This window comes from Malaclemys terrapin, chromosome 15, assembly GCF_027887155.1.
Source record: "Malaclemys terrapin pileata isolate rMalTer1 chromosome 15, rMalTer1.hap1, whole genome shotgun sequence".
Classification (NCBI taxonomy): Eukaryota; Metazoa; Chordata; order Testudines; family Emydidae; genus Malaclemys; species Malaclemys terrapin.
Window position 1 is genome coordinate 10,546,855 of NC_071519.1, and position 18,319 is coordinate 10,565,173.

General features: G+C 49.5%; 1 protein-coding gene across 2 annotated transcripts in view; it reads left to right on the forward strand.

The window, feature by feature from the left end:
- LOC128822971 (zinc finger protein OZF-like) overlaps positions 1–18,319 on the forward strand; it is a 130,837-nt gene that overhangs the window by 26,265 nt on the left and 86,253 nt on the right. Inside the window, exons 5-6 of one of the 2 annotated variants that reach the window (XR_008441632.1) lie at positions 158–5,094; positions 5,623–6,545. Coding sequence is in view for 1 of the 2 variants with exons in the window: in XM_054004895.1 (XP_053860870.1) it covers positions 158–1,790 (1,633 nt within the window). In the remaining variant the exon portion in view is untranslated. Of the gene's footprint in view, positions 1–157; positions 5,095–5,622; positions 6,546–18,319 lie in introns of those variants that run through there. The other variant, XM_054004895.1, reaches the window with a different exon arrangement.

Consider the following 18,319-nt stretch of genomic DNA (forward strand, 5'->3'; position numbering starts at 1 on the left):
CTGATGTGATGCGGAGACAGAATCGGTCCCCTCCTCTCTCCCCTATGGGGAAGGGTTTTGCAGAATTCAGCTATTAGGTTTTTTCCTGTCTCTTCAGCTCTAATTTCAGTTTGTTTCCCTGTTCCACCCGTTTCTGAGATTTCTCCCTCTGTCCCAGCAGGGGATGCGATGGTAAGTGAGAATGAGGAGCAGGAAGATGGTGAGCACGTGGAAGCACACGGGGGATTATCGCAAGGATCCAAGGGGAATGTGTCCAGACGTCATGTGCAGGGAAAAGCCTCTGAGAGCCAGCAAAGTCCAGAGAGAGATCAGGGAAACCAGCCCAGGGAGAAAGTGGGCAAATCCATTAATTGTCAGCGAACTCACCAGGACTTCAAGGAAATCACAGCCCAGCAGAGAACCCTCACAGGAGAGAGAAAAAACACATGTACTGAGTGTGGGAAACACTTCATTCTGAACTCCACCCTTATTAAACATCAGAGGATCCACACAGGAGAGCGCCCCTACGAATGCTGTGAGTGTGGGAAACAGTTCAGTGAGAAATCAAACCTTATTAAACATCAGACAAACCACACCCAAGAGCGACCCTATGAGTGCCATGAGTGCGGGAAAAAATTCACTCGGAGCTCAACCCTTATCAGACATCAGAGGAGCCACACAGAAGAGAGACCGTATGAATGCAGTGAGTGCGGGAAAAGGTTCACTCGGAGCTCAGTCCTTATTAATCATCAGAGAATCCACACAGGAGAGCGACCCTATGAATGCAGTGAGTGCGGGAAAACCTTCCCTCAGAGCTCAATCCTCTTTAAACATCAGAAGATCCACACGGGAGAGCGCCCCTACAAATGCTATGAGTGTGGGAAACAGTTCATTGAGAAATCAACACTTATTAAACATCAGACAAGCCACACGGGAGAAAGACCCTATGAGTGCCGTGAGTGTGGGAAACAGTTCAGTCAGAAATCAAGCCTTGTTAAACATCAGACAAGCCACACAAGAGAGAGATCCTGTCAGTGCTGTGAGTGCGGGAAAAGCTTCACCCACAGCTCATCCCTTATCAGACATCAGAGGATCCATACGGGAGAGAGACCCTATGAGTGCTGTGAGTGTGGGAAAAGCTTCACTTTCAAATACGACCTTAATAAACATCAGAGGATCCACACAGGAGAGCGCCCCTATGAATGCTGCGAGTGCGGGAAACAGTTCACCTGGAGCTCAGGGCTTATTAATCATCAGCGAATGCACACGGGAGAGCGCCCCTATGAATGCTGTGAGTGCGAGAAAAAGTTCACTCAGTGCTCGGGCCTTATTAGTCATCAGAGAATGCACACAGGAGAGCGGCCCTATACATGCTGTGAGTGCGGGAAAAGCTTCACTCAGAATTCAGGCCTTCTTAATCATCAGAGAATTCACACAGGAGAGCGACCCTATACATGCTCTGAGTGCGGGAAAACGTTCCCTCAGAGCTCAGCCCTTTTTAAACATCGAAGGATCCACACGGGAGAGCACCCCTATGAATGCTCTGAGTGCGGGAAACAGTTCAGTGAGAAATCAAAACTTATTAAACATCAGACAAGCCACACAGGAGAGAGACCCTATGAGTGCCGTGAGTGTGGGAAAAGCTTCACTCAGACTTCATCCCTTATTAGACATCAGAAGATCCACACGGGAGAGAGACCCTATGAGTGCTGTGAGTGTGGGAAAAGCTTCACTTTCAAATACGACCTTAATAAACATCAGAGGATCCATACAGGAGAGCGCCCCTATGAATGCTGCGAGTGCGGGAAACAGTTCACCTGGAGCTCAGGGCTTATTATTCATCAGAGAATCCACACAGGAGAGCGACCCCATGAATGCTGTGAGTGCGGGAAAACCTTCACTCAGAGCTCAGGCCTTATTACTCATCAGAGAATGCACACAGGAGAGCGACCCTATACATGCTGTGAGTGTGGGAAAAAATTCACTCAGAGCTCAGGCCTTATTAATCATCAGAGAATGCACACAAGGGAGCAACCCTATATATGCTGTGAGTGCGGGAAAACCTTCCCTCAGGACTCAGCCCTTTTTAAACATCAGAGGATCCACACAGGAGAGAACCCTATGAATGCTGTGAGTGAGGGAAAAGTTTCATCTGGTGCTCACACCTTAATAGACATCAGTGATTTCACAGGATAGATAAACACCATAAAAAGTTTGTGCGGGGCAGAGACATATTTTTTAAAGACCTTTGCTAATTCCCACCTAGTGACTTTTTTTTTTAGGGCTGTTTGTAGCATTTGTATCACCGTGTTCTCTCAGCTCCCCCAGGTGAGTTGCCCGCTTTTCCTTTTGCAGGTCACTCTTCTCAGGGGTGAATCCCATGGTCCTTTCCACCAACTCCTTTCTCCTGGGAGTCATGGGAGTGTGTCTCCCTCCTGCCAGGAGCGTCCATTAGCCCCAGGTGCGGGAAATCGGGGTGACCTCAAGTAGCTAAACTGAGTGAAAGTTGACCCGGGCTTTGTCTCTCTAGGATACTGCGTAAAGATGTGGTCTCCCCATCTCAAAAAAGATATACTGACACTAGAAAAGGTTCAGAGAAGGGCAACTAAAATGATTAGGGGTTTGGAAAGGGTCCCATATGAGGAGAGATTAAAGAGGCTAGGACTTTTCAGCTTGGAAAAGAGGAGACTAAGGGGGGATATGATAGAGGTCTATAAAATCATGAGTGATGTGGAGAAAGTGGATAAGGAAAAGTTATTTACTTGTTCCCATAATACAAGAACTAGGGGCCACCAAATGAAATTAATAGGCAGCAGGTTTAAAATAAATAAAAGGACGTTCTTCTTCACACAATGCACAGTCAATTTGTGGAACTCCTTACCTGAGGAGGTTGTGAAGGCTAGGAGTATAACAGGGTTTAAAAGAGAACTGGATAAATTCATGGTGGTTAAGTCCATTAATGGCTATTAGCCAGAATGGGTAAGGAATGGTGTCCCTAGCCTCTGTTTGTCAGAGGGTGGAGATGGACGGCAGGAGAGAGATCACTTGCTCATTACCTGTTAGGCTCACTGCCTCTGGGGCACCTGGCATTGGCCACGGTCGACAGACAGGATACTGGACTAGACGGACCTTTGGTCTGACCCAGTACGGCTGTTCTTATGTTCTTATGATTTTTCATGGAGTTGGCCTGCTGGAAGTAGCTATCCTAATGTGTAAACACTGCTATATGTGCAGTGCTGATACAGCGCAGACTCAGTGGTTGGGGTTAGCTAGCACGTTCCCCTTTGAGCTGTCCTAATCAACACCAATTTTCATAGTGTAGACAAGCCCTGAGCATCACATTCATACTATCACCATAGTAGCAGAGCGATTGTTAGAGTCAGCAAGCTCCCCCTTTGGCAACAGATTGTCTCATTCCCAGGTTTTCTCACGCTGGTCCAGGTTTGCACTGGACAGCAGGTTGTTTAGTTTATTCACCGTTTTTCTCATTTAAAATATATTTCAATATAAAATAGAGGAGGAGGAGGAGTGGGACAAATGCATATTTTCGGCCTCCGCAACATCAGAAGGAAATGGGGTGAGTTGAGGGATTCCCTCCTTCTCCATCACCGTTATTAGGCTGGCTCACTCCAGCAGCGCTGGCGTCTGTCTGAGCCCCGATGGAGTTTATCCACCTTTATTCTATCCCTCCACTTCCCAAACGTAATAATAGCAATTTGATCCTAAATCCGACTCTTGAGGGCTGGAGATGAAAGTGTCCCAGACCTGGATGGGGAATTCCAGGGGCTCCCAAACACACTGTGATCATTCCCAGTTCAAATCCCAGTTTCTGCCCAGTGACAAATCCACTTCTGGGCTTTTTCCTGCTGAGCTGGGATAGTTTGCAGGTGAGAAGGTCGGCAGTTTTTCCCTATTACAATGATGCTCATTTTTGTTTTTGTGAATAACACGGCTCTGTAATAAGGAAGTGCTGTTGAGTGGAGCAGGTTTGAACGGATCAGAGGAGAAAGCGACGGGGGGAATCTGCTCTCCTCATTTGTGAGTCATCAGATGTAACCTGCTCTGGAATTTCATTTTGTATGAACGAGAAAGTGACTTATACCGCTCTGTGTTGTGGGTTTTTCTCTCTCTCCTGAAGGCCATTTGGTCACATAACTGAATATTAGTTTTGTTCTCCAGGATGTAGCTCAGATTTATCGGGGACTTTGGGACAAATGACTGTTTGCTAAAAGAGTCCTTCCTTATCTTATTTTTCACTTTCCTCCACCGCTGCACGATGACGTGGAAGAAGCTCATGTGAAGTTCACTCACCAGGAGAGGATGCTCCAAGCCACTGGGCAGGCTACCAAGAAAACAGTTGCGGGTTTAGGGCTCCACTCTGAAATGGTGAAGAACAGCACGCCTTAAATTGTGCAACTAACTGAAGTCACTGGGTGCGCGTGGCCCATGATGTGGGAAACACGGTCTCTGTCTGTGGAGAAAATAAAAGTGGCACTTTTGCTGAACTTGTCCCTGGTAGATGCTGCAAATGTGCACTACAATGAAACTGGTGCTGAATGTGATATAGCTGCAGAATATCTATTTTTAATATATTCCCCTCCTTTGGTGACTTACAGGGATTCTGATGCAGGAGTGTTTCTAGTCCCTAACTTGGACCTGTGCCACCAGATTAAAGAAACAAATAGGGTGTGTTTGGGGAAGCCATTCCTCACTAGCACTGCTCACATTTTGGGTAGTTTGGTAAAAGATTCTACACCAGAGAAGTGTAAATGTACCCTGACCAAGGCCAAGGATTTGGCAAGAACTCAGTTTGATATAGAAGGCACCCAGTAGTCGATTTTCGCCCCAGAGAAGGAAGCTGTGGTGAACGACAGTCCAGGTAAAACTGTTTGTTTCTTAACACTGGTGTTAAAAAACACCAGTTTGGTGTCTCTGATACACACCCAAAGGACCCATGACTCGAGTGGAAGGACCTTCACGATTTTGATCCAAAGTTCCATGAGGCAAAGTGAGAAATAGTTGATGCCTTCAGAGGAGATTCCTTCCCCAGCCTGGTTGGGCAACAAGACTTTCATGGTGTTGAAATGACGGTAACCTAGATGGAGCTACTATAAGGTGGGTGCAAAACTGGTTGGAAAACTGATCCCAGAGAGTCGTTATTAGTTGTTCACGTCATGCTGGAAGGGCATAATGAGTGGGGTTCTGCAGGGATCAGTTCTGGGTCCGGTTCTGTTCAATATCTTCATCAATGATTTAGATAATGGCACAGAGAGTACACTTATAAAGTTTGTGGAGGATACCAAGTTGGGAGGGATTGCAAGTGCTTTGGAGGATAGGATTAAAATTCAAAATGATCTGGACAAATTGGAGAAATGGTCTGAAGTAAAGAGGATGAAATTCAATGCGGACAAATGTAAAGTACTCCATTTAGGAAGGAACAATCAGTTGCACACATACAAAATGGGAAATGACTGCCTAGGAAGGAGTACTGCGGAAAGGGATCATAGTGGACCACAAGCTAAATAAGAGTCAACAGTATAACACTGTTGCAAGAAAAGCAAACATCATTCTGGGATGTATTAGCAGGAGTATGGTAAGCAAGACACAAGAAGTAATTCTTCCTCTCTACTCCACGCTGATTAGGTCTCAACTGGAGCAGTGTATGCAGTTCTGGAAAATTTCAGGAAAGATGTGGACAAATTGGAGAAAGTCCAGAGAAGAGCAACAAAAATGATGAAAGGTCTAGAAAACATGACCTATGAGGGAAGGTTGAAAAAATTGGGTTTGTTTAGTCTGGAGAAGAGAAGATTGAGAGGGGACACGATCACAGTTTTCAAGTACATAAAAGGTTGTTACAAGGAGGAAGAATAATTGTTCTTCTTAACCTCTGAGGATAGGACAAGAAGCAATGGGCTTAAATTGCAGGAAGGGCGGTTTAGGTCGGACATTAGGAAAATCTTCCTGTCAGTGTGGTTAAGCCCTAGAATAAATTGCCTAGGGAGGTTGTGGAATCTCCATCATTGGGGATTTTTAAGAGCAGGTTGGACATACACCTGTCAGGGATGGTCTAGATAATACTTAGTCCTGCCTTGATAGCAGGGGACTGGACTAGATGACCTCTCGAGGTCTCTTCCAGTTCTATGAGTCTATGAATGAATGCATCAGCCTCCAATTTTAGACTGCCAGGTATACATATGTTGAGTCCTGATTCTACGCTTTTGTCTCATAGTTTTGTTCCTGTGTCTTATGCATTTGTCCCACATTGCCTCCACCTCCTGCTTCTTTGAAAGAGTAGAAAGTGCTAAAATAGAGCTGAGGTCCTTTTCCTCATGATGCAAACCTTCCCGCGTAGCCTGAGGCCTCTTCCACTCACACTTATGTCAGAAATGAACAGACAGAAATGAACTCTCAGATGTGGAAGGCTCCTATGCTGGTGTAAACCACATTGACACGGTGCTTGCTTGGTGGAAATGGGGCTTAAAAGCAAACTAACCTGTATGAATAGATGTTATAATCTTTGACTGTGTTCTTGTTAGCAATGAAATTAAACATGAAGTTAATCACCAGTTCAAGCCTTACTTTGTGATCACCTGAATTATATCGAAGCACTGTGACTTACAGTTCTGTTAGTCATATAGAAAGTGGTGGCTAACCCAGAAAAGTGTATTTGATGTCAAATAAGCTTTTGAGTTTACACGGAGTTTTTCTTCAGGCCTGGGAATTTAACGCAGAATGTCACAGCTAAATACCAGGTAGAAAAGCTCACCTCTCACACCAACACAAGTTGCTTAATAAAAGATATCACCTCCCCCACCTTGTCTCTCTAATATCTTGGGGCTGACATGGCTACACCCACACGGCACACGACAGTAGCCGTGTCGGTCCCAGGATATTTTACTTTTAACAGAAAGAAATGAAAGGAAATGGCCACATGAAGGCACCAGAACCTAAGGAATAAAACAATGCGCTTCTATGCACATTGATTCTGAATGGTGCTTGAATTTGACTCCCTTATAATTAGAAAGACTTTTCTTTCTATGGCAGGTAAAATACAGGATAAAGAAACGTTGATAAGTGCAACAACTAAATTTATAAGAGCGGTCAGACCAAAGGTCTGTCTAGCCCAGTGTCCTGTCTTCCGACAGTGGCCAATGCCAGGCGGGTCACAGCGAATGAACTGTCTGTGGGGGGCCGGGAAACCCCCGGTGGAGAAAAGTGTGTGTGTGGGTCTGTGTGTTGCACCTGTCCATCCATCTTATGTTCTTATGTCTGACCTGCTCAGGGGGAATGTGTGTGGAAGGATCACCTGGCTGGAGGGGAGCTGAGACCCGGGGCTGGGAGGACAACGGGGGTTGAAGGAGCTCAGGGGAACAGTACAAGGGCTGGTGGAGACACAGGCTGGGACCCCAACACGCCTGAGCAGGGGCTTTGTACCGCAACCAGTGCCCCCTAAAGGGGAAATGGAATGGAGTGGTACCATGCGTTACATTTTGTGGGGATGGAAGCTGGTCTGAGATCTCTGCCTGAGACCCCAGTGTGCCCTGTCCCCACAAGCTCAGTATTTACAAGTCACACACGTGTGCCCACCCCCCCCCACTGCACATACGCTCCTGCCCCTAGCACCCCATATATTCCACTGGGCTTTTACAGAATGATCACCATCAAGCGGGGAGTTCAGAATCTTTCCAATTATAGAGACGAGAGCCCCGTGCATCGCCCGATCCCCCACCGGGAATACAACAAGGAGACCCGGAACAATGACATCATGCCACTGCAATGCTCCTACTTATACAGCCCAAAATGCCGTTAGCCTTCTTGGCAACACGGGCACCCTGTTGACTCAGTGATAACTTGGTGAACCCATACAAGAGTGCACTACTGGCCTTGCGTACTGAGCTTGTGGTAAACACCTCCAGTGGCTCCACTTACCTTAGTCTAGTGAGATCCTGCCATGGCCACTGATCCTTCAGCACTGTGCACCCTCCAGTACAAGTTGTATGTACCCAAAGATTGAGGGTCTCCCTGGCTGAGTGTGTGAACAGGGGTTTGTGGGATTTAGGGGAAAAGGTGCAAAAATGATGGATAAAGTTCCGTATGGGATATGTATAAAATTAGGGGATGGTGAACACTGCACGATGTGAAGTTGATCCCTGTGTGACCCATGTTGGCCCCAGCATGCATTGCCAAAACTTCTAAAAGTACAGTACAGGGGAGGGTGGCGCGTTGCACAGTGCGATACCGATCCACGGTGCACCGCACTCCAGATCGATACAAGCATTTCTGGTGAGCACACTTAGCTCCGAAACAAGTAGGCCTGTGCCCATGTGACATACTAACTGTGGCAATTCTATGGAGACGTAACTCGAGTTAACATAAGTTTGTAGTGTCGATATGGCCGTAGATCTATGAAAGGTTTGGGAGAGGTAACAAGAGAAGTGTGAGAATAGGCCAAGATTCATTCAGATGTTTAGGCTCCTGCTTTTGTGGAAATAGGCCCATGGCCCCCTAAAGGTTCAGGAACCAAGAGGCGCATACAAAGAACCCAGCATCATTTCTTTCTTTTTTGATAATTTCATGACTTGAGGGTGTATAACTCATGATTTTGGAATTTGTGCGGCTGTCAAGCAATCTTGGGGCTGTAGATGTGTGTGCATTATGCGGTGAAGGCCAAAACTATCAGTAGGTTCAAAAAAAAATTAGATCAGTTCCTCATGATAGGTTCATCAAAGGCTATTAGCCAAGCTGATCAGTGATGCAACCCCATGTTCTGGATGTGCCTAAACCTCTGTTTGCCAGAAGTTGGGAATGGGCAACAGGGGATGGATCACTTGATGATTCCCTGTTCTGTTCATTCCCTCTGAAGCACCTGGATTTAGCCACTGTCGGCAGACAGGATACTGGGCTAGATGGACCTTTGGTCAGACCCAGTGTGACCATTCTTATGTTCAGCAAAAATGACAGAAGGTTTTTGCCCTTGAGAAGGATGTTACATGACATAGCATACTGCCCTTAGTGAATATTTGCTAATCAAGTTCTACACACAAGCAATGACAGGTGAAAAACCACTAAGAGCTGGATTGAGAGGCAAAATAACAGTTGGGAAAGGCAATCCCCATTGGTGGATCAAAGGCAAATGTACTTTTGACACCAGGCCAGGAAATCAGTCAGACTGGAAGTCACATGATCCCATAGGCGCCGACTTCTGCTCCCGCTGGTGGGTGCTCGACCCCCACTCTGCCCCCGGCCCCGCCCCCACTCCACCCCCTTCACTAGGCCCCGCCCCTGTCTCACACTCTCCCGCCCCGGCCCCGCCTCTTCCCCTGAGTGCACCACATCCCCCCTTCACCCCCTCTCTCCCAACATGCCACTAAACAGCGGTGGCAGCCGGGCGGGAAGCGCTGGGAAGTAGGCAGAGGAGCAGGGATGCAGCACGCTCTGAGGGGGTAGGAGGACGGGACGGACTTTGGCTGCCAATGGGTGCAGAGCACCCACTGATTTTTCCCCAAGGGTTCTCCAGCACCAGAGCACCCACAGAGTCAGCGCCTATGCATGATCCAACAGAATAAACTTCTGCTCTAAAAATCAGAAGACAAAGATAGAGTTAAAAATTCCAAATTAAAAATCACAGTAAAAAACCATCGCAAGTGCTATGCTAGGAACACAGATGTCATTGCTAAAACTACCAGCAACTAGGGCTGTCAATTCATCACAGTTAATGCCTGCGATTAACTCGAAACAAAATTAACACATTCATTTTTCTAACGCGTTAATCGCATACCTGTGTGGGATGACGTTGGTGATGGAGGGCGGGGCCTGAAGCCCCAGCTTGTGTGTGTGTGAGAGAAGCCCCAACTCACAGTTCAGAGGCGGCTGGGAGGTGTGGGGGCTGAAGCCCCGTGATTCAAGGGGGGCTGAAGCCCCAGGCCCCAGGCTCCGAGCCTATATTTGAAAATATAGAAACCCTGCAAAATATTGAAATAAACGATATTCTAATATTGTTTACCAGTGTGATTAAAACTGAGATTAATCACAATTAAGTTTTTAAATCTCGCAACGAATCGCTATTCGTTTTTTTAATCGCTTGGCAGCCTTACTAGCAGCTATTTACTTATCAATATTTTTGATGAGCATTTGCTATTAAAATATAAATTAAATAGCTCAGTGACGATGAAGTGGTAAGAGTAATAAAAAATAACGTTTTCAAAGGAGGAAAACGATGTTTAAAATGGATTACAAGGAAGAGAGTAAAAAGAACAGGAGTACTTGTGGCACCTTAGAAACTAACAAATTTATTTGAGCATAAGCTTTCATGGGCTAAAACCCACTTCATCGCATGCATGCAGTGGAAAATACAGCAGGAAGATATATATATATATATATATATATACACAGAGAACATGAAACAATGGGTGTTACCCTACACACTATAACGCGAGTGATCAGTTAAGGTGAGCTATTACCAGCAGGAGAGAAAAAAAAACTTTCTGTAGTGGTAATCAAAATGGCCCATTTCCAGCAGTTGACAAGAAGGTGTGAGGAACAGTAGGGGGGGAAATAAACATGGGGAAATAGTTTTACTTTGCAAACCAGGGCATCCCAGCAGTAGATAAGACAAACTTGTGAACTGCTAGGAGACTTTATGCAGTCAGATACACTGAGAAGGGATTTTTTTTTAAACACTCCAAATGTGTGACATCACTTGTAGGGGTGTGTGTAAAATCTTTCGCTGAAGCTGGTCTCCTGCAGCACCTCCCTACATTAAAGCAGACAGAGAGGAGCTGCAATTTCTAGGCACTGGGATGTTCTGTGCCAGGTTGAGAATCCAGCCCTGGGGAAGCCTGTGCTGAGAGGTACTGTCCTGGAAGGGGGGAAATAAAAAAGCCCCCCAACCCTATTTTTGCAACCTCGGCAGGTGGCTCAGCCCCTCGGGGTAACTGTTACCACTTCTACCCCTCCCTGTGTGGGGGTTTTCCACCAACTCCCAGCGCCTCACCCCTGGGCTTAACCCAGGGGTGCAGATAAGGTCAGGTACACCGTAGCATGAAGATATTTATTGCTGGTACGCTGGACCGGAAAGACACGGGAGCAGAAGGTGGGGCTGCCGGGCGGGCCCACATGCCAGCAGCTCCTCCGGAGCGACAGTACCGCCTCCAGCCCCTCCGCGCAGCGGCGCCTCCTCTTTGGGCGTCTTTACTAGGGTGACCAGACAACAAGTTTGAAAAATCGGGACAGGGGATGGGGCGGTAATAGGAGCCCATATAAAAAAAAGCCCCAGATATTGGGACTGTCCCTATAAAATCAGGCCATCTGGGCCCCCTAGTCTGTACAGGGCTGGGGGGGCTGGTACAGCCGCCCAGGTGGAGCTGCGGGCCCACGTTCGGCTCCGTTTGCCGCTGCGGGTCAGAAATCTGTATCCGGCGCGGCGGGGCGGGGGACAGAGCCCCCATCCCAATGGGGCAGGGAGAGGGGAGGGAGGCGCTAGGGGCAGGGCGGAGTCATGGGGGGGGTCCATGTGCTCCCCTTTGTGGCCCCCCCAGGAGTCCCCCATGCACAGTGGTAAGAAATAAATTCTACTTGCACTGGGGCTGCCCCCCCTCCCTGATTTATCCCCCCTCCCCCACGTCAATTTCCGCCCCCGCTCAGACCCTGCCCATCCCCCTGCTCTGATCCGCCCCCTGGGAACAGCACGTGGGGCGTGAGACTGTGCGACTGAGCATGCGCAGTTCACCTGCCGAAGCCGCTGCCCTCCTCCACGCCCTTCCTCGCCAGCACTGTCTGCGGCTGCTATCGTCCGCGGCTGGAGCGGGGCGGGGCCCGGAGGGGGGGATAAGGGGCGGGGCTGTGGAGAACCCCGCCCCCAATGGCGGGGCAGCACCGCCTCCCAGCCCCCCCTGCACACGGTGCGTTCCAACGGCCCTAACGGCCGCAACCGTCACGTGTCTTCTGCCCCCTCTCTTCGCGGGGCGCGTCACTTCCGGGCCGCTGCGGGGGGAGCCGGTAAGAGTCGAGTCGAGCCGAGCGGGGCGCCCTGCCTGGGTCCGAGACCCCCCCCGCCCTGGGGTCCCGGTGCGGCCTCCGTAGCGATGGGGGGGGGGGTTGAACTGTCTGGGGGGGGCCGGGAAACCCCCGGTGGAGAAAAGTGGGTCTGTGGGTCTGTGTGTTGCACCTGCCCATCCCCCACTGCTGCCCCCCTCCCTGCTCCAGGGATCTCCCCCCCCCGGCCCCCTTCAAACTGCCCCCCCCCGGCTCCCTGCGGCCCGTGTGAAGGGGGGGGAGGGGAACCGTCACTGTCTGTGTGTGTTGGACAGTCACATAAAATCCCTTCACACTGCCCCTCCCCCTCCTCCTCCCCTCATTTCATAGCCACAGAAACTCCCCCCGCCCCTCCCCAGCGTCTGGGGGTTTGTCTCTCCTGTTACCAACTGCGCAGTGTGTGACCCGTTTTCCCCACAACTCTCATAGATGGATATAAAACAGGGGTTCTCAAACTGGGGGTCGGGACCCCTCAGGGGGTCATGAGGTTATTACATGGGGGTCCTGAGCTGTCAGCCTCCACCCCAAACCCCGCTTTGCCTCCAGCATTGATAATGGTGTTAAATATATAAAAAAGTGTTTTTCATTTATAAGGGGGGGGGGTCGCACTCAGAAGCTTACTGTGTGAAAGGGGGTCACCAGTACAAAAGTCTGAGAACCACTGATATAAAAATCCTAAAATCCCTCCGCCCCCCCGACACTTTCTCTCTCGGGACCTTAATTCTGCCCAGTCCCAGCTGCTTCTGCCCCCCACCATACCCCAAACCTCTTCACCCCTGGAACTATCCGTTTCCAGTCTTCCCTCGCTGCTACCCCTTCCTGACTGGCAGAGAAACTCTAAGCTCTATCCCCTTCTCTTTGCTTCTGAAAGTTGCCTTTCCCAGGGCTTTGCTGCCTGTGGGAATGGCAGGTAGGGATGGGGAGCCATCACTTTCTGCATATTTACTGAACATTCATCTAGTCCCTGACACCTTCATTAATGCAGAGGTAAGGTTGCCCAGCAGTATGTTGGGCCTTCCCAGAGTGTCAAGTTCAGCAAAATTCAAACCTCCAAAAACTAGGAAATGGAGAGCTAATGTGCATGCCAATGCAACCTTAACTCTGCCCCCTCAAGCTGGCAACAGCCACTGGGCATTATCTGCCAGCACTCCAGCTGCACTCACTGTGTTAGGTGTAGCTGCACTGAAAGGTAGAGGCATTAGTTAGAGCAACTTGGTGGAGGTGTGATTGTGATATGAGAAGATCTGGGTCTGAGTCTCCCGGTGTGCGATGAAAGGAAAGAGGTGCATGTGTACCTTGAGCTTCCAGTCTGTATCATTTCTGCACTGAGCTGTGCATGTTGTCACGAGGAGAGAGGGGACTGTTTGCCATGGGAATGGTCAGCAGTGAGATGGGATGTGGGAGCAGTCTGTGTGCTTAACGATGGGTAAGTGAATGTAGAACGTTAGCTGGAACTTCTGTGAGTAAGGATGAAAGAGTTGTAAAAAGGGGTGAAGAGGTGTTCAGTTGACCAAGTGTGTGGCTGTTTCTGGGGAGCAGGCCCAGTGTCTGAGTGTAGATCAGGTGTCGGTAGCTCGTGTACAGCGCAGCTCACCTAAAACCAAATTCCGTCTTAGCAAAGATAAAGTGCTTTATTGTGTGCCCTGGTTGTCGTTTTCCCTAGTACTTTAGTGATAGGCACTATCTCAACTGGCTGGGTGCACATAGGTCTGTTGTAGGAGTAAAGAAAGGGTCATTGCTCACATGGGTCAGAATTAGGATTACATTGGTGTGTACCTTATCTCTGCATTTCCTGATTATTACAAGTTTGAGTTTTGCTGATCTCTCTTCTGGAGGGGCACCAGACAGCTCCGGGCAATCTTAAATCCTGAATCATCATTTTTTGGAAGTGAATTTCCTAGGTTTTTGCACAGAGTGATGTTGGCGGGAGGAGTTAGCAACCCTATAGGCAGTGGCGGGTCTCATACAAGTTTGCAATCGGAGGCACAGAGAAGTGCAATGACTTACCTAAGGTCACCCAGCAGGCCCGTGGCAGAGCCAGGAATAGTCCCTGTCCAGTGCTCTCTCCACGTAGTTGCTGGGTGATTCTGAAGTGGTGCTCCCTTCTCCTGTACCTTTTGTTATGGTGGAATGGGACCAGTTATGCTTTCAAACGTCTCTCTCCTTCTCCACCTCCTCCTCCTGCCACCATTTCCTGTTCAACCTCCCCTTCTTGTCCATCCCCTCCAGCTCTCTCTTAGCGCTGTAGGAGCCAGTAGCTGTCTGCTGTCCTAGGCTGCTGCACACACATTACAGGCAGCAGCAGCATATGGTCTGGTGCATGCCAGCTTGGTGATGTAGCCTGAGCTGGGCCCCTCACTGCTACTTACAGCTGGGTCTCCTGCCCCTGGTCCAGCCATGCCCTAGCTCTATCCAGTCTGCCTCTCCTCCAAACAGCCCCCCCCCCGCCCCCATACACTCTGACCTGCCCCTCCACAACATACATGGGTGACATGTACCTTTAAACTATTCATATTTTCAATTTCAGATGATTAAATTTGTGTTACCTTCAGCTCCCCCCACCCCAGTTTCAGTTGTCTGGTGGTGCCCTGATGGTTTTCCATTGATAGTTTGGGAGGGAGAAAGGCTGGTCACTTGAGCCTTGCGTTACCTTGCCAGCTGACTAGTGAGAAGTGACGACTCCCTCTTGGGTGGATGGGCCAATCCCAGGGCCTGTTACTTCTCGGTGATTGATTTTCCATTCCAAGTCCATAAAGTAGATTTTCAATATAAATGCTTTGTTCCTTACGTATGGCCCATACGTTGATCTCTCAGTCATTGAGTCTTGACCAGCTATGAGCTTTCTGTAGACACCTCACATGACCATCCTCCGAGAGATGTGTTTGGTGTGATGGGTTTGTCAGTCTTTGCCAGCAGCTCTCACCTGAGACCTAAGTGACCCTTTGCCAAGGGATCTCTGTGTCACTGTCTGACCCCCGTAGGCCAGGGAGAGGACGACTTTCTGCCAATAGCCTTCAGGAGGGGTGCTGAATTCACTGCAGTGCCCCTCGTCCCCTCTCCATTTCCCTTCTCGGTGTGCTGTCTGGGACGCTGCCCCGCTTCCTGCTCCGCAGGCCACCCCATACTACTCCATGTGCCAGGCTGCTGGCAGCCCCCAGTGAGAGGCCATCCAGCCCATCAAACTGGTGCCAAACTGCTGGGCCTCCCTCAGTGAAGGCGAGAGCCCCGAATGCTGCCAGCCCTCTCTTTGGGGCTGGAGATGCTCCACAGACTGTTCCCTTCCCAGGGTTGCCCCCGTCTGTGTCAAGTAAGTCTCTCCTGTTAACTCCTGCTCCAGTCCTGGCATGGGTTGCAGGTGTGGAGGAGCTGGGCGAGTCCAGATTAAAGCAGTTTAACCCCTTCTGTGCCAGCGTGGGGTTTATATAGCCCTTCACAGGCACCCAGGCCCAGGGAATGGCCCCCTATCAGCCCCATGCCTGATGTGGTGGGGAGACCCACTGGCAGCATTGCCTTTGAGGGTGCTGCTCCCTCCTGCTCCCACTCCCTCCCCTCCCCTCCCCTTTACTGCCACCCCAATGTCTGTGATTTTAACTTCCTGAGGGGTGACCCCAGAAGGTGTGTTTTGTTATCCCTTTCCCTACCCCCCCCCCCCGGATCCGTTGCGCACCCTCTGTCACTCACCTGTCTCAGGAGTCAAGGCGGGTCATGCGGCGCGGGTGATGCTATGCTGGGGATCCATCATCACTGAAGGAGTGGCAGTCTTGACAGCCCTTGAAGGTTGCCGGGATGCTGACGTGCATTGGTGGAGAACTGGGGCTTGACTGAGTCCATGGACCATTTGGCCCACACTGTGTCACTGTAAAGCCTGCTCTGCATTGGTGCAATTTGTTGCTGGTGGCGTTGTGCCCATAAGTCTCTGTAACGCTGTCTTCAGTGACTCGAGGGCATGAGCACCAGCCTCAGGCAGACTGGTAAAAAGCAGGGAACAAACCCCAAATTGGTTGTGAGGTCCATATGTAGATTTCACCAACCAAATATCCAGTGTAAACGCTTCAGGCACTGTAACAGCATTAACATGGAATCACCGACAGTCCCCTTGGGTCATCCCATATATCTCACCACACAGGTGAGCTCACCTTTGTGACAGATGGTCCCTTACTCCAGGGGCTCTCAACCTTTTTCTTTTTGAGGGCCCCCCCAACATGCTATAAAAACTTCACGGCCATGTGGGCCACAATAACTGGTTTTCTGCATACAAAAGCCAGGGCTGGCGTTAGGGGGTAACAAGCAGGGCAACTGCCTGTGGCCCCATGCCACAGGGCCCCCACAAAGCTATATTGCTTAGGCTTTGGCTTCAGCTCCTGGTGGTGGGGCTCAGGGCCCTGGACTTCATCCCCGTGCGCTGGGACTTCTGCTTTCTGCCCTGGGCCTCAGCAAGTCTAATGCTGGCCTTGCTTGGCAGCCCCTGATAACTGCTTGTGGCCCCTAAAGGGGCTCCAAACCCTTGGTTGAGAACCACTGCCTTACACCACGAATCACAGCAATGTTCAGGTTACTCCCAGTCCCAAAGGATCAGTCACTTCCTGAGGTCAATTGAATCTTAGATCTCACAACAAAGACAACACTTGTAGCCAGTCCTTTCATAACCTGTATTGAGATTTATTTAAAAGGAAACGAGAGTTGTTTACAAAGTTAAAGCAGGTTAAAGCAGGTGCAAACGAGTTACACTCTTAAATTTCAAAAGGTAATAGAAGCTTCTATAATGAGCAAGCTCTACATATTCTTTAGGACTAATGCATGCTAAGCAGCTGGGGATCTCTTGCTTATGCCTAAAAACCTTTCCCCCCAGAGTCCAAGCAGCATACAGCTAATCAGTTCCTTCCGTATGAGGTTTCTTTATCCCCTTCCTACCATGTGCTCTGAGCTGCAAACCCAGCTAATGGGAAGTCAAGAGCACAACAACAGTCTTGTGTCTTCTTTAACATCCCATAATAGTCTCTCTGGTGTTGATGGACCTTTCCTGCCAGGCAGGGTGTAATGCATTCTGTTGCCAATCGGCACTTCACATAGATAAAGTCTCTCTCCTGTCTGGTGATTTACATAGCCACAGAGGCTCACAATGCAACTAGTCAGATATTAACCCCGGCAGCAACTCACTAAACACATTGTTATAATTCTAATACCTGTTTTAACAATACTAACACAGGTGAGCCAGACTGATTCCAGCTATGCGTTTGTCGCTGTTCAGTTAAGACTTGGGAGCTTTTGCAAGAGCTAAAACCTCATCTGCCAGTGTCACAGGCAGGATGGGCAGGGATGGTGTCTCTAGCCTCTGTTTGCCAGAAGCTGGGAATGGGTGATGGGATGGATCACTTGATGATTACTGGCATTGGCCACTGAGCTAGATGGACCATTGTCTACACTACGGGATTAATCCGAATTTACAGAATTCAAATTTTGGAAACAGATTGTATAAAGTCGAATGTATGTGGCCACACTAAGCACATTAATTCAGCGGTGTGCGTCCATGTACCAGGGCTAGTGTCAATTTCTGGAGCGTTGCACTGCGGGTAGCTATCCCATAGTTCCCGCAGTCTCCTCCGCCCATTGGAATTCTGGGTTGAGATCCCAATGCCTGATGGGGCCAAAAACATTGTCGCGGGTGGTTCTGGGTACATCCTACCCCTCTCTCTAGGAAAGCAATGGCAGACAACCGTCTTGTGCCTTTTTCCTGGGTGAAAAGTGCAGACACCATACCACGGCAAGCATGGAGCCCACTCAGCTCAAGACAGCAGTCCTGAACATTGTAAACACCTCGTGCGTTATCGTGCAGTTTATGCTGAACCAGAACCTGCAAAACCAAGAGGCGAGGAGTAGGCTACGGCAGCGCGGCGGTGAGAATGATGAGGACATGGACTTGGAATTCTATCAAACCACGGGCCCCGGTGCTTTGGAGATCATGCTGTTAATGGGGCAGGTTATAGCTGTGGAACGCCGATTCTGGGCCCGGGAAACAAGCACAGACTAGTGGGACCGCATAGTGTTGCGGGTGTGGGACGATTCCCAGTGGCTGAGAAACTTTCGCATGCGTAAGGGCACTTTCATGGAACTTTGTGACTTGCTTTCCCCTGCCCTGAAGCCCCAGATTACCAAGATGAGAGCTGCCCTCACAGTTGAGAAGCGAGTGGCGATAGCCCTGTGGAAGCTTGCAGCGCCAGACAGCTACCGGTCAGTCGGGAATCAATTTGGAGTGGGCAAATCTACTGTGGGGGCTGCTGTGATGCAAGTAGCCAAAGCAATCGCTGAG